This window comes from Lissotriton helveticus, chromosome 2_1 (assembly GCF_964261635.1).
Source record: "Lissotriton helveticus chromosome 2_1, aLisHel1.1, whole genome shotgun sequence".
NCBI lineage: Eukaryota > Metazoa > Chordata > Amphibia > Caudata > Salamandridae > Lissotriton > Lissotriton helveticus.
This window is the reverse complement of record NC_136059.1, coordinates 599,374,955-599,390,995: the sequence shown is the minus strand read 5'-3', so window position 1 is coordinate 599,390,995 and position 16,041 is coordinate 599,374,955. Positions and strand designations below refer to the sequence as shown.

Sequence of the window (16,041 nt, the reverse complement as noted above, 5' to 3'; positions counted from 1 at the left end):
TGCTGCGGGGGCCCCCTGCGGGCCCCCCTGGTGTAGGCAGAGGTGGGGGAGGACAGGGGGGGTACCCATGGTACCCCCCACATTTGCATATGCAAAGCGGCAGGCACCATGCGGTGCTTGCCACTTTGCATATGCAAATGCCAAAAAGCATTTTTAGCATTGTGGCGGGCGGTGCAGAGTGCACCGCCCGCCACAATGCTAAAACTACAGGATGTGCCCGCCACTGTGGCGGGCACATCCTAATTCCCCCCACGGGACCCCCGCCCTTATGGCGGGCGGTCCCGTTCTACGATAGGGTGGTGGGCGGACAATGTCCGCCCGTCATCCTAATGGGGCCCTAAGACTGGTTGCAGTGTCGCAAGCTAGTCTCGCTAATTCCTGGGCATTTGATTCTGTCCTGCTGACCCACAACATTGCAGAGATATCAAACACAACCTTCCTTTATACATTGAAGTTGAAGTACATTGAGCCCTGCCCACTAACAACTTTACTCACTCATATTTTAGACCAGAAATATGTTGTGGCAGGGGCTGCCAGTTGGAGCATTCAGGACTTAGCTGCTTATTTTGTCCAATAGGAGACGTGCCTTTACTCTCTTGTAGTATTATATTGAAGCATGTGCATAGAGCTCACTACTCCTATGTGGGGCGCTGAAGCACTTATCTGCACAGATAGCAAGTTACACCATGCTGAGTGTGTGGTTCGGAGGGTGTTGTTTTTATTTTGAGCGCATATGTGAAGTGTTTTCATGTTGTGCGTGATAACCACCGAGGTGCAGGTACTGCGTCCTGGGCCTCAGTGCCTGGCAGTGAATACAATTGTGCAGGCCCTAGATATACATTAGAGCAAAGAAGACAGACAATAGCGGTTCCTCTATGGGAGCGGAGGAGCGTCAGCCCCGCACCTCCCCACACACACACGGCTGCAGAAAAAGTGGAACATAAAATGGTAATAAATGATTTTCTTACGATTTTATTTTTACTCTCGAGTCTGGGAGCCGGACCAGTGTGTCATAATCGGCAGCAATGAGGAGTTGCGGCCACTTCAGTTTGAAGTGGAGAGGGGTTTGCCTAACGGGTAGGGCGCTCGACCTGGGGATTTGGGTTCGAGTCTAGGTAACAACGCCAAAAACCTCCTGTGTGGATCTGGGCAAATCACTTAATCTCCCCGTGCCTAAAAAATGAATACGTGTCCTCATGTTACGTAACTGGTGCTATGTAAAAGCGCTCTGATACCTGATTCATCAATCTCCCGTTTTGCGAGCCCCTAATAGCGATTCATAAAGAATCGCTATTAAGGACTTGCAAAACGGGATTCATGTAGGAATTGCTAAATAAATAGCGATTCCTACACAATCCTTATTTGCGAGTAGCAAATTGCTAATCGCAAATAAGGCCCATAGGAATGCATGGGGAGTTATTCCTTATTTGCGATTAGCAATTTGCTACTCGCAAATAAGATAGCGATTTAAAGGGTGCCAGGGGTGTCCAAAGGACACCTTGTAGCACCCCTTAAATGCAAATTGAAACAGATGTTGCGCACACACATGTCCAAAGGACATGTGTGTGTGCAACATGCAACTTAGAAAAATGCTTTTAAAAGCATTTTTCTACGTTTTCGCTATTTACCACGAGGTTTGACCTCGCGGTAAATAGCGGGCCGAAATTGCGAATTCGCAATTTTTAAATGGATGATGAATTGCATTTAAGGAATCTCAAATAGAGATTCCTTAAATGTAAATCCTCGCAAAATAGCGAAATCGCTATTACCGATTTTTGCATTTGGGATGATGAATCCCAAATGCAAAAATAGCGCTCGCAAAGGGCCAGATTCTCAGAATCTGGCCCTTTGCCAGCCGATTTCGGCTTGATGAATCAGGCTGCTAGTTCGGGTCTAGTTTGCGCTATATAAAACTCTGCAAAAAAAAAAAAGTGCGCATGTGGGTTTGTCTGGGCTATCTTAGTACGGCCAACCTCACATGCGCTGTTCAAACTTCTCCAACCCAGCTGTCCTTGGAGACCAGGCAAAGGCCTCCAATGCTTTTTTGGAGTGCCGAAGCAGCCTGCTCATCCCATCCAGACACTTCACTCATCCTGCTTCACAGCATGAGAGCAGCGTCTAAATTGGATAAAGTAGTTAACCATGCGATGTCACGCGCGCTCTGAGGTGTCTGGAGTCAGGGAATGAGAGCATGGAGGACGTGCTGCAGGATTAGGTAAGTGGAAGTTTTACTTTTTCTTTCTTGTCATTTTTTATGTAATGGACTTTCATAATGTATGTATTTGTTTTTTTATGTATGTACCGTCCCACCATTTTATATGTCACAGACTACCTCTGACAGACACTAATTTAGGGCCGGATTATAAGCATATGCAGTAGTTATGGCACATGATAAATAACAATACCATAGAGTACGTTATTTATTAAGCGCGATAAATACTACCGATTACGAGATGTTGGAGAATAACATGCGGATTTTGGTGTTTAATGCATCAAAACCTGCATGATACGGTAATTGACTATGGTTTTCCCCTGTTAACTTTCGGCAGGTTTGACCAGCTGAAATTTAAGGAAGGTTGAGTTATTTAACGCATCCGATAACCTTCAATCTCGTAAATAAATACCTTCAGATCTCTTAAATTCATTAAGTGACCCACTCGTAATCAGGCCCCGAGTGATGTTTGAAAACTGGAGTGACTGGTACCTGCGTCCATGATCACTGGATGGGTGTATGCACAGTGTAGAGATTTTTGGAAATCGGGCCTTTACTCTTAGATAGTGCCCTCTTTCCCAGTGAACCGACTGACCGGTGCAGCCTGAACTTTGAACAATGTGTGCTTTATAATTAAGATTTATGAGCCTGGGCCGTTTTAAAAATTGATAACGTCGTGATGTGACTTATTGTTTTTCAGAACGTTTTGGTATTTACTTTACTAGGTAACTAGCGTGATTATAGTCTGCCTGTAATACAATAGGCCCCAGTGCGGGCTGTTGCTGCGTGGTCACGTGATCTGCAGTACTTTCGTTTCCATTGTTGCCGAGGGAATGCGCAGACCTGCAAAACACCTGCGTGTTGCAAGAAGCAGAAGTGAGGAAGAGCAGGTAAAATATTTCATTTCAACTTTTATGTGGACCTTTCGGCGGTGGGAAGGAAGGCTTCCACTCTGGCGATGAATCCAAGCGGCTAGAACAAGGGAATCAGTTGGAAACCAAGGTGGGGAAAAGACTAGAAATAATAAAGCTGCAGGTGAAAAGCCAGTCGGCGCTGGTAACGAAACCAGTCACAGGTGAAGTCGTATCGTGCAACAACACAAAGAGGTAGCATACACAGAAACTGGAGAGGTGGCTGAACGGGGTTTTCATAAGGACAGCTTGAGAGAGTATATTTGCAAGGCAGTGGAATGGTATTTGTTATTATGTACATAGCAAATGTATACTTTAAATAAAATATTGCGTTGAACTCGTCTGTCGGAAACTCGGCATTCCAAAATTATATTGGTACTGCACTGCTAATGGTAAAATGTCCACAATGTCTGCTCCGTTCCCGGATATGCCCCTTGGCCCCACCTGTCACCCTCTCCACCCATTTCTCCATGCCTGTGCCTTCTTCAAACATGGCCCTTCAACCTTCCGGCCCCTGTCCGCTGGCCTCTTCATGCCTGCTGATCCCGTTCTCTTTCAAACCCTTCTCCCTTTCGCCCCTATACCTTCTTTACCTCCCCTATGCCCTCTTCATTCCATGCACTTTCTCCCCGCCTGCCCTCTCTACCTGCCTGTGCTGCTGGTGCCTTGCTGAACCTGAGGTGAGTTTGGGGAACTTTATTCTGTTAATGTTTCTTGAGAAGACCTTTACATATAGGAAGACTACCAATTCCGCAACTGTCGGTTTTTGTTTTCTACGCGTTTTATCAGCTAAAGCCACAGGCTCCTTGTTAATGCCTCCTGTGTAGTTTAATGCTTAGCCAAAAATGTCTCTGATGATCCCGCCTTAAAGGAATGCTTGGTGACAGGAAATCGAAACAGATTTAATGAAGTGTTTGTTGCCCCTTCGTCTCAGGTTTTGGACCCCCACAGCCTTCTGCTGCCAAGATGGACGGTAACAGGATGCCAGAGTTGGACCCTGCTGATATGCAGTCCCGGCTTCCGTACCTGAACTTAGATTTCAAGAAGTTAGTGGCAGTCTGCGAAGAAGAATTTCAGAGAATCCGACTCCAGCAGCAGTCTGGCTACAAACATGGGATGAGAAGCGAGTTGAAGAGGTTGAACACATTCCTTTCTTTCCAGCCTGTCTCGTCCTGGTCCCCTCAGGAGATGGCCGGCGCGGGCTTCTACAACACGGGTGTGGCGAGCAGTGTGCAATGCTTCTGCTGTGGGCTAGTGTTGTGCTCCACAAGTCTCCGAATTTCCCCGCGCAGCGACCATCTGAAACGCCAGCCTGACTGTGATTTCATTCAAGGGAAAGAGGTGGGGAACATCTCCAAGTATGACGTGCGTGTCCAGGTCCCACCGGAAGTGCCAGGCCCGAGTGTGGAGAGGTTCAGAGCCGAGGAGGAGAGGCTGCACTCCTTCAAGGGCTGGCCTTTCTACGCCAGGACAGACCCAGCGGCACTTGCCAGCGCTGGATTTTTCTTTACTGGTAAGTGAGTGTCACCACGGTCTTACTGTCAAAGGTACATGACACGTGCCCCCATTGTATCTAAGTGTCGCATCACCTGATGCAACGGACTCCCCGCGCAGACAACGCCCACAAAACTTGCTGTGTAAATATGTAAACTGAAAATGAATAAGTGTAATATTTGTTAACACGACCCAAATAAAGTACATTTAAAAATCCCCTTAATTAATATCGGCAAAGTTGTTATTTAACTTTATTCCCGATTGTTGTTTTCAACCCAACAACTACCCTGGCTATGCCAACCTCACTCATCTAATACTCAGCCAGTTCCACTCACTGCTTGCTACCCTTTTGTATCAAGTACCCGAAAGGCAGCATGTTGCCGTGATAATAAAGTAACAAATACATAAATATATTCTCTACTTTAATTCTTGAAAGTTTCTTGCTGATATGAAATATTGCCACTTAAACGTCATGACACTCCAATTTCTCCAAATTATTGCATAATTCAAAATAAGGATCCATTTTGATTTCCAAAAAAGATGTCTAGTTGTTCACTTCCATTCAATGACGTAGCATTGACCATACAGGTCACCAATCCAAACTTTCCACAATAAAACATAAATCATATATTAATATTTTTTAACCCCTTCGCTGCTAGGCCTTTTCCCCTCCTGTGCTAAGCCTTTTTTTGGCGATTTGGGGTAGTGCGCGCTTAGGCCCCTGTAACCTTTTGACCACATAAGGTATCCACGACAAATTTGCGTCCTTTTCTTCCAACATCATGTGGATTCTAAAGGTGCCCAGGGTTTGTGGATTCCCTTGCAGGGGTCCCAGAAATTAAGCAAAATACAGTAACATTTTTGTGTTTTTTCACAAAATTGGGAAAAACGGGCTGCAAATGAAAGCCTCTGGGTTTTTCCCTGCAAATGTTATCAAAAAAGGGTTTATGGGGCTGAAATCTCCATTTTCTCAGCTTTTAGGGAATGACAGTCTTTTGTAAATTGATACTTGTATAGCGCACTACTCACCCACAAGGGTCTCAAGGCGCTTGTACGAATACCGCTGTGGAACCCATCCTGGCTTTTCCTGTGAGGTGTCCACTCCTGGGCACCCCCAAGGTGGAGGCCAGGCATCCTTAGCGTTGTGGGGGCCGTTGTGGAGATTAAGCAAGCTACTGCCCAGAGTTGAAGAGTGGGACTCCATGATTGGAATAGGCACCGAGGCAAGAATTATCAGGTCCGTGGAATTTTGAGCCCAAGACCCGCCGAGGCGGGGAATTGAACCCTGGTCCCGGGCTAGACCTCTGCATCAGTGTCTGCCGCTCTAACCATTGAGCCACACTTCTCCACTTCTCTTTTGTCAGAGAACTAACATTTTTCACACAGTTTTGGCATTATCTGGGACATAGTCTATTTTTGCTATTTTTAGAGCTTTCAACCTCCTTCCAGTTAATGGTAGAAATGAGTTTGAAAGCAATAATGGATCCTGGAAAGCTATACATTTTCGAAAAGTAGACAACATTCTGAATTCAGAAAGGGGTCATTTGTCTAAATCCATGAAGGTTTCTTTATAGAAACTAACAGTTAGATATTGGAATAATTGAAAATTAGTTGAAAAAAACAGCCTTTTGTCTCAACGTTTTCACCTGTAACTTCTTGTAATTTTGACAGCTGTTTGAAAGCAATATACCGTTACATCCGTTTGACCTTCCTGGTTTTGGGGATATATGTGACTTGTAGTTTCACCAAGAACCCGACGAACCCAGAGCCAAAAACTGAGCAGCAACTTGCAATGGTATTTTATTATTTAATGGGTATAGAGCACTTATTCTTGGAAAATGTATACGTGGAAAAATTGGTATGAAAGACACCTATGTATTTCGGAATTGGGTACAAATTATAGAGTTTAGAAACAGTATATATTTGCACATTTTCAAAATTGGGAATACTCATACTAGCATGGGAATAATTGGTCATTTTTCAAAAAGATTTTTTTTGTACACAATGTCTTTCATTGGGAAGGGAGAAATGCATGAAAACACAATAGGTAATAACAGTTGATTTACAAATTTGAATTACCCTAAGTTTCCCGATAAAAACGGTACCTCACTTGTTTGGGTCGGCCTTGTGCCTGCGACAGGAAACGGCGCAAAATGCAACGTGGTCACACCTCAATTTTGCAGTTAAAAATTGACCCTTTTATGGCAAAGTGCCTAGCTGTAGTTTTTGCACCCTAGCTCTGCCGGCACCTAGGGAAACCTAGCAAACCTATACATTTTTGAAAACTAGACACACAGGGGAATTCAGGATGGGGTGACTCCACGGCCTCCCACCAGGTTCTGTTACCCTGAATCCCTTGCAAACCTAAAAAATTGGGGGAAAAAACACATTTTCCACACATTTCTGTGGTGGAAAGTTCTGGAATCTGTGTGGATCAACAGATTTCCACCCACCCCGCGTTTCCCAAAGTCTTATGAGAAAAATGGTACCTCACTTGCCTGGGTCTGCCTAGTGCCTGCGACAGGAAACGGCGCAAAAGGCAACGTGGTCGCACCTCAATTTCGCAGTCAATACTGGCCCTTTTTTGGCAAAGTGCCTACCTTTTTTTTTTTTTTTAACCCTAGCTCTGCCGGCACCTAGGGAAACCTAGCAAACCTATACATTTTTAAAAACTAGACACCCAGGGGAATTAAAGATGGGTGACTCGACTGCCTCCCACCAGGTTCTGTTACCCAGAATCCCTTCCAAACCTACAAAATTGGGGAACAATACGCATTTTCCTCACATTTCTGTGGTGGAAAGTTCTGAAATCTGCGTGGAACAACAAATTTCCACCCACCCAGCGTTTCCCCTGGTCTCCCGAAAAAAATGGTACCTCACTTGCCTGGGTCTGCCTAGTGCCTGCGACAGGAAACAGTGCAAAACGCAACGTGGTCGCACCGCATTTTCACAGTGAAAACGGGCCCTTTTTTGACAAAGTGCCTACCTTTTGTTTTTGAACCCTAGCCCTGACGGCACCTAGGGAAACCTAGCAAACCTATACATTTTTGAAAACTATACACCCAGGGGATTTCAGGATGGGGTGACCCAACTGCCTCCCACCAGGTTCTGTTACCCAGAATCCCTTGCAAAGCTAAACTAAAAAATTTACAAAAAATGCATTTTCCTCACATTTCTGTGGTGGAAAGTTCTGGAATCTGCGTGGATCAACAAATTTCCACCCACCCCGCGTTCCCCCAGGTCTCTCCAAAAAAATGGTACCTCACTTGCCTGCGTCTGCCTAGTGCCTGCCACAGGAAACAGCGCAAAACGCAACGTGGTCGCACCGCAATTTCGCAGTGAAAACTGGCCCTTTTTTGGCAAAGTGCCTACCTTTCGTTTTTGAACCCTAGCTCTGCTGGCACCTAGGGAAACCTAGCAAACCTATACATCTTTGAAAACTAGACACCCAGGGGAATTCAGGATGGGGTGACACAACTGCCTCTCACCAGGTTCTGTTACCCAGAATCCCTTGCAAAGCTAAAAAATTGAAGAAAAAAACGCATTTTCCTCACATTTCTGTGGTGGAAAGTTCTGGAATCTGTGTGGATCAACAAATTTCCACCCACCCCGCGTTCCCCTAGGTCTCCTGAAAAAATGGTACCTCACTTGCCTGAGTCTGCCTAGTGCCTGCGACAGGAAACAGCGCAAAACGCAACGTGGTCGCACTGAAATTTCGCAGTGAAAACGGGCCCTTTTTTGGCAAAGTGCCTACCTTTCGTTTTTGAACACTAGCTCTGCCGGCACCCAGGGAAACCTAGCAAACCTATACAGTTTTGAAAACTAGACACCCAGGGGAATTCAGGATGGGGTGACCCAACTGCCTCCCACCAGGTTCTGTTACCCAGAATCCCTTGCAAAGCTAAAAAATGACAAAAAAATGCATTTTCCTCATATTTCTGTGGTGGAAAGTTCTGGAATCTGCGTGGATCAACAAATTTCCACCCACCCCGCTTTCCCCCAGGTCTCCTGAAAAAAATGGTACCTCACTTGCCTGGGTCTGCCTAGTGCCTGCGACAGGAAACAGCGCAAAACGCAACTTGGTCTCACCGCAATTTGGCAGCGAAAACGGGCCCTTTTTTGGCAAAGTGCCTACCTTTCGTTTATGAACCCTAGCTCTGCCGGCACATAGGGAAACCTAGCAAACCTATACATTTTTGAAAACTAGACACCCAGGGAAATTCAGGATGGGGTGACTCAACTGCCTCCCACCAGGTTCTGTTACCCAGAATCCCTTGCAAAGCTAAAAAATTCACACAAAAAACGCATTTTCCTCACATTTCTGTGGTGGAAAGTTCTGGAATCTGCGTGGATCAACAAATTTCCACCCACCCCGCGTTCCCCCAGGTCTCCCGAAAAAAATGGTACCTCACTTGCGTGGGTAGGCATAGTGGCTGCAACAGGAAAATGTCCAAATCGTACTGTGGATACTTAAAAATAACCTATAGCAAAACTACCTTAGTTTTGGGGGGGGGGCCTAAGTTTTTGGCCCGGGGCTCAGCGGCAAACTGGAGAAACTACATAACCCAAACAGTTCTGAAAACTAGACCCCCGGGAGAGTCCAGGGAGGTATGGCATGCGTGGGTCCCCCAACGTTTTCCTACCCAGAATTCCCTACAAAGCTTAACATTAGGTTAAAAAATCACTTTTTTTCGTGGGATCTCTGTGCCGGCACAAATGTCCTACCACCCAGCGTTCCCCTTGTTCCCGAGTAAAATGATACCTCACTTGTGTGGGTGGGCCAAAGGCCTGTGACTAGGATGACCCCAACACAGTAGAATTCTCTGTGCTTAATTTGTCAATCCCGAACGCTACAATTTCTTAAAAATACATTTTTGGCCTATTCTGCTTTGGCCCACCCTCACAAGTGAGGTAACATTTTACTCAGGAGAACAAGGGGAACGCTGGGTGGTAGGACATTTGTGCCGGCACGGAGATCCCACGAAAAAAGTATGGAAAAGTGATTTTTTAACCTAATTGTAAGGTTTGCAGGGAATTCTGGGTAGGAAAACGTTGGGGGACGCACGTATGCCATACCTCCCTGGACTCCCCCGGGTGTCTAGTTTTCAGAACTGTTTGCGTTATGTAGTTTCTCAAGTTTGCCGCTGAGCCCCGGGCCAAAAACTCAGGGCCCGCCCCCCCAAAATTAAGGTAGTTTTGCTATAGGTTATATTTAAGTCTCCACTGTACGATTTGGGCATTTTCCTGTTGCAGCCACTATGCCTACCCACGCAAGTAAGGTACCATTATTTTCAGGAGACCTGGGGGAATGCGGGGTGGGTGGAAATTTGTTGATCCACGCAGATTCCAGAACTTTCCACCACAGAAATGTGAGGAAAATGCATTTCTTGTGTGAATTGTTTAGCTTTGCAAGGGATTCTGGGTAACAGAACCTGGTGGGAGGCATTTGAGTCACCCCATCCTGAATTCCCCTGGCTGTCTAGTTTTCAAAAATGTATAGGTTTACTAGGTTTCCTTAGGTGCCGGCAGAGCTAGGGTTAAAAAACGAAAGGTAGGCACTTTGCCAAAAAAGGGCCCGTTTTCATTGCGATATTGCGGTGCGACCACGTTGCGTTTTGCGCTGTTTCCTGTCGCAGGCACTAGGCAGACCCAGGCAAGTGAGGTACCATTTTTTTCGGGAGACCTGGGGGAACGCGGGGTGGGTGGAAATTTGTGTGAGGCCCTTGATGCCACACTTTTAAACACAAAAATGTTTGAAAAAACAAATTCTTTCAACTACATTTAAAGTTTTCTAGGGATTCAAGATAAAGAACATTGGAGGATCCTTGCAAGCCATACCCCCTTGAAAGCCCCCGGATGTCTACCTTCTAAAAATGTGTGGGTTTGCCAGGTTTCCCTAGATGGCAACCGAGGAAGGAGTGAAAAACCCATGTGACCCCCCTAGCTAAACCAATTAGTTTTGACAAAATTAGTTGTTTACTTGTGCAGCGTGATAATTTGGGCGCATTATTGCAAGGAAAATATGACGGACATTGTGAGTTTTGCAGGATATTGTGGATAAAATTAATTGTTAGATTTCACCAGAGAGACATCACCATGTAGTCCCATGGGTTTTCAACAATATCTACAATTGGCAGGTTATTCGTAGGGGGAATGTACACCTTGGCACAGAGACTAAGAAAAACAAGATCCCTACACAGCCATCTATTCCTCAAACACACACACATACTGGTTGGATTTGGCACGAGGGCGAGTGATGGTTCAGTATATATAATTTTATTAACAAGAGATTTCACAAAAATGAAATGCATTGTCAATTACATGGACAAAAAAACTGAACCAATGACTCACAGCTTGTGAGCTGTAAAGCCACTTCAAGACACCAACCGCTTTACAGGCCATTCACACACATTTCGTACCTGACACACAGAAGACCATTCACACCACCAGGCACAAAAGCAACACATCACAACATTTACAAAAAAAGTGACAAGGTGCGTCCTGCTTCAAAAAAAAAAAAGAAAAAAAGAAACTACACAGACATCAAGTTTTCAAACACATACTGGTTGGATTTGGCACGAGGGTGAGTGATGGTTCAGTATATACCATTGTATTAGCAAGTGATTTCACGAAAAATGAAATACACTGTTAATAATGGAAAGGACAAGAAACTGAACCATTGACTCACAGCTCGTGAGCTGTAAAGCCACGACAAGGCACCAACCTCTTTACAGGCCATTGATACACCTTTCATAAATGTGTCACATACAAAACATTCACACCGCCAGCCGCAGACCCATCACATTACTACACTTCCACCAGCAGACAACGCCAATCAAGGGCCCATCACTTTCACACGCCCACATTCCTGACACAGCAACTACACAAACTCATGGATTACATGGAGTGGCGCTCAACTAGCACTGTGTGTAGTAACCAGCATTAAATCACTTCCCACACACCGCCAGCCAAGCACCAGTCCACGCACACCACCAGCAAAGCACCAGACCACACACACTGCCAGTCAAGCACCAGACCACGCACACCGCCAGCCAAGTACCAGTCCACACACACACCGCCAGGAAAGCACCAGTCCACAGACACCGCCAGTCAAGCACCAGTCCAGGCACACCACCAGCCAAGCACCAATCCAAACACAACACCAGGCAAGCGCAAGAGCACGCACACCGCCAACCAAACACCAGACCACGCACACCGTCAGGCAAGCACCAGTACACACACACCGCCAGGACAGCACCACTCCACACACACAGCCAGCCAAGCACCAGTCCAGGTACACCACCAGCCAAGCGCCAATCCAAACACACCAACAGGCAAGCGCAAGACCATGCACACCGCCAACCAAATACCAGACCACACACACCACCAGCCAAACACCAGTCCACACACACCACCAGGCAAGCACCACTCCACACACACCGCCAGCCAAGCTCCAGCCCAGGCACACCACCAGCCAAGCACCAATCCCAACACACCACCAGGCAAGCGCAAGACCACGCACACCGCCAGCCAAACACCAGACCACGCACACCACCAGCCAAGCACCAGTCCACAGACACCGCCAGACAAGCACCAGTCCACAGACACCGCCAGCCAAGCGCCAAACCATGCACACCGTCAGACAATGGACACTACACGCAAACCAACATCATACTTTAGTTTTTTTTCAAAACAAATGAAAAACAAAAACAAATTGCAAATTGATACAAATCTACTAACACAACAACTAAATCTAAATACACTACACAAATGCCAACTTTGAGACTGAACAATAAGTTTTAAAGAATAGAGACCAGCCAGTTCACTTTACCACTCATGGATGCTCCCAAAAATTATTTTGCGTGTGGTACATTCTAAAACAAGCAGGTACACACAGCCCAGGGTTTGAAGGACAGTCGGGGCAGTACATACGAACCTCCTTCTGCAAACCTCTTCGCCAACAGACTCTACATCTCCGACTGGGAAAGTCTTTTGAGGTTGTAGGAGGAATTTGATCAGGAAAGTGGCGATCTTTCAATCTGGCAACATACTCCACCACTCCAACTCTAGGAACACTTGCCTGTTCTACTAAAACAAGGCTGCCTATTACAGACTCCTGAAACTTTACAAAAGTCATCTTTGTCTGGGGACAAGATTTATGGAACACAATAAAAGCATTAAAGGTTGCCAAGTGGAAAAGATGGATAGCCAACTTCTTGTACCAAATGTAAGCCTTACGAAGAGCAGCATACGGTTCCAACCTCTGATCTACTCTGTCAACACCACCCGTGTACCTATTATAGTCTAAAATGCACACAGGTTTGCGCACTTCTGCAACCTGACCCCAAACAGTCACCGGTTCAGTGCTTTCATCATGTATGGGAGTCAACATGTAGACATCTCTCCTGTCTGAAAACTTCACAGCTAGAAGCTCCTCACAACGCAATGCACTGCACTGTCCCCGAGCAAGCTTTTGACAAACAAGTTCTTTTGGGAAACCTTTACGGTTTGAGCGGATTGTGCCACAAGCAACAGTGTCCACTTTGGCCAATTCCCTGAACAACCGCACACCAGTGTAGAAGTTATCTACATATAAATGATGGCCTGTGTTAAAAAATCCTCGACCAAGTTCCCACACAATTTTCTCAGTCACTCCAAAAGTCGACGGACAACCAGGGGGGTTAATCCTGGATTCCTTACCGGTGTACACCCTGAAATTAGAGACATATCCAGTCAGACTGTCACACAGCATATAAAGCTTAATTCCATAGCGTGCCCTCTTACTAGGAATGTATTGCCGAAATACCAAGCGGCCCTTGAACAACAGCAAAGACTCATCCACTGCAATTTCTTTCCCTGGAGCAAAGATCTCAGGAAATCGATCAACAAAATGATCAATGACAGGCCGAATCTTGAAAAGACGGTCACAATCAGGGTGATCTCGTGTCAAAGCAGATCCTTTGTCAACAAAATGCATAATCCGAAGCAGAAGCAAATACCTATCACGACTCATGACGGCCGGAAATATAGCTGTTGCCATCAAGGGACTAGTAGACCAATATGAAGCCATTGATGGTTTCCTAAGCAAGCCCATCAAAAAAGTTAAACCCAAAAACGTTTTCATCTCCTCCAAATTTGTGGGAGTCCACCGGGTAGCTCTAGCGTGGGGCTTAAGGCTGGCACTGTTCACCCTCAAAAAATGTTCTGCATACAAATTAGTCTGCTCTACAATCCCTGCCAAAAACACATCATGCATAAACAACTTGAAAAAATCAATTGGCATAAAGTTTTCAGTGTTCACCCTACACCCTGGAACACCAGTAAATTCAGGCAATGCCGGCTGCACCATACCTGGTGCAACCCAGAGGTCAGAACTTTCAACGTCAAGTCTTGCAGCCGCAGGCTGCCGCCCAGCTGCCTCTTGTCTCACTACACCAACTGGAAGTCTAGCAGCCCCAGGCTGCAGCCCAGATGCCTCTTGCCGCACTATCAGCCCAGCAATGTCCTCCTCAACCACAGGCACTTCATCCACACCAAAAGTAGCTTCATCAGCACTCAGAGTATCTTCATCATTAGATGAAGCCATGTGTAGAGAAAACTCACTATCTGAATCTTCACCTCCCACCTCTGGCTCAGAATCAGAGTCAGTCTCTGGACCATGGTCAGAGGAAGAATCAAAAAGCATTCCAACAACTTGCTGAGCAGTAATCCGGCGGCTAGTCATTATCCTTACTAAGAAAGGAGTCTCCACAAACAACTCAACAACCAACAGTGTGCAAGGTAAGTAAAAAAATGTAAGCCTTTATCACAAAGATCTATATACTAAAAAAATATACAATTCACTTACAAAAGACAGCTACACTCACCAGCACCTACTCTGCAAAGACACAGCAAATAGGCAACGATATCGCACTAGAAAGAAGAAAAAAAACTTACATCTACAGAAGTACACATCAAGAACAAATGCAAAACATGTTTTACAATCACAAAAGACAGAAACCAAACATACTCGTATTACTACACTTTTAAAAAAAAACATTTACATAAAAATTGTACAAAAAAGGTTTCTTACCAAACACATGCAACTACACAAACGGCAGAACCACCAGTAATGAAACCGCACACTGCAACAGAAAAGAAAACATTACACTATAGAAAACAAAAAAATACACATTACAACAGGCTACGTCACAGATTATGTTACAAATGGGAACAGAATATATATCTTTTTTAAATTTGGAAGCCCTGGAAGCAACCCTTGCCCAAGGGGTCACTTCCATTTAAAAAAAAAAAAAAGATTTCCCTGGTGTCTAGTAGGGTTTTTTGCTCACTCCTGAGGGCAGAAAGGCAAAATTATGAGGCAGAATGAATTCAATAAAAACTATGGGCCCAAGGGTCGCTTCCTTTGCAAAACAAAACCAATCCCTAGTGTCAAGTGGGCTTTTCTACCCCCTCTGGGTCCAGATTCGGCAACAAAAGGGGCCAATTTGCCCCCAGGGGGGGCAGAAAAATCTAAAATAATTACTTTGCCCTCAAAAAGCAACCCTTGCCCAAGGGGTTGCTCCCTTTTCAAGAAAAAAACATTCCCTGGTGTCTAGTGGGCTTTTCTGCCCCCCCCCCCCCTTGGGTCCAGATTCGTTAAGAAAAACGCCCAATCTGCCCAGATCCAGATTCGCCAAAAAAACGGGCGATCTGCCCCCAGGGGGGGCAGAAAAGTCTACAATAAAATGTTAGCCCCCAGGAAATGACCCTTGCCCAAGGGGTCGCTTCCTTTTGATAAAAAAAAGAATCCCTGGTGTCTAGTGGGCTTTTCTGCCCCCCCCCCCTGGGTCCAGATTCGCCGAAACAACGCGCGATCTGACCCCGGGGGGGAAGGCGGAGGGCAGAAAAGTCTGAAAAATTATATGCCCCTAGGAAGCGACCTTTTTTCAAAAAAATAACATCCCTGGTGAGTAGTGGGGGCATTCCTGGTGCAGGATCGCGACGCTGTGCGCGATCCTGAACCAGGAATGCCCTGCATTGAGACATCAGGGGAGAGGAAACAGTGTTTCCTCCCCCCCGATGCCTCAAGGCACCGAGAAACGGCCCCCCGTCCCACCGGAGAGCAGAAACCTCACCTGCTCGCTGGACGCGCTGGAAAGAAATGGCTTCCAGCGCGTCCAGCACTTCCTGATGACGTCGGCGCGTGCTGAGTGCGCTGACGTCACCAGGAAGAGTGGGGTGGCCCGGGGGTGGCAGCGGAAAGTCTTCCGCTGCCACCCCTGCAACCAAAACGAGAATCGATGCCCCAGGGGGGGAGCGGCAGCGCTCCCCCCAAGGGCTGTGCTGATGACAGAACGGTTCCGTCATCAGCACAGCCCAACTGATGCTGATGACGGAACCGCTCCGTCATCAGCATCAAAGGGGTTAAGTAACTTAAAATAG

The 16,041-nt window shown here is 46.1% G+C and overlaps 1 protein-coding gene across 1 annotated transcript in view; it reads left to right on the top strand.

The window, feature by feature from the left end:
• Window positions 1-4,075: 4,075 nt before the first annotated feature.
• Window positions 4,076-16,041, top strand: part of LOC144818170 (baculoviral IAP repeat-containing protein 1-like) — a 699,834-nt gene continuing 687,868 nt past the window's right edge. The window contains exon 1 of the mRNA XM_078675292.1: window positions 4,076-4,636. Coding sequence (XP_078531418.1) covers window positions 4,090-4,636 — 547 coding nt within the window. The 5' untranslated portion in view covers window positions 4,076-4,089. The remainder of the gene's footprint in view (window positions 4,637-16,041) is intronic.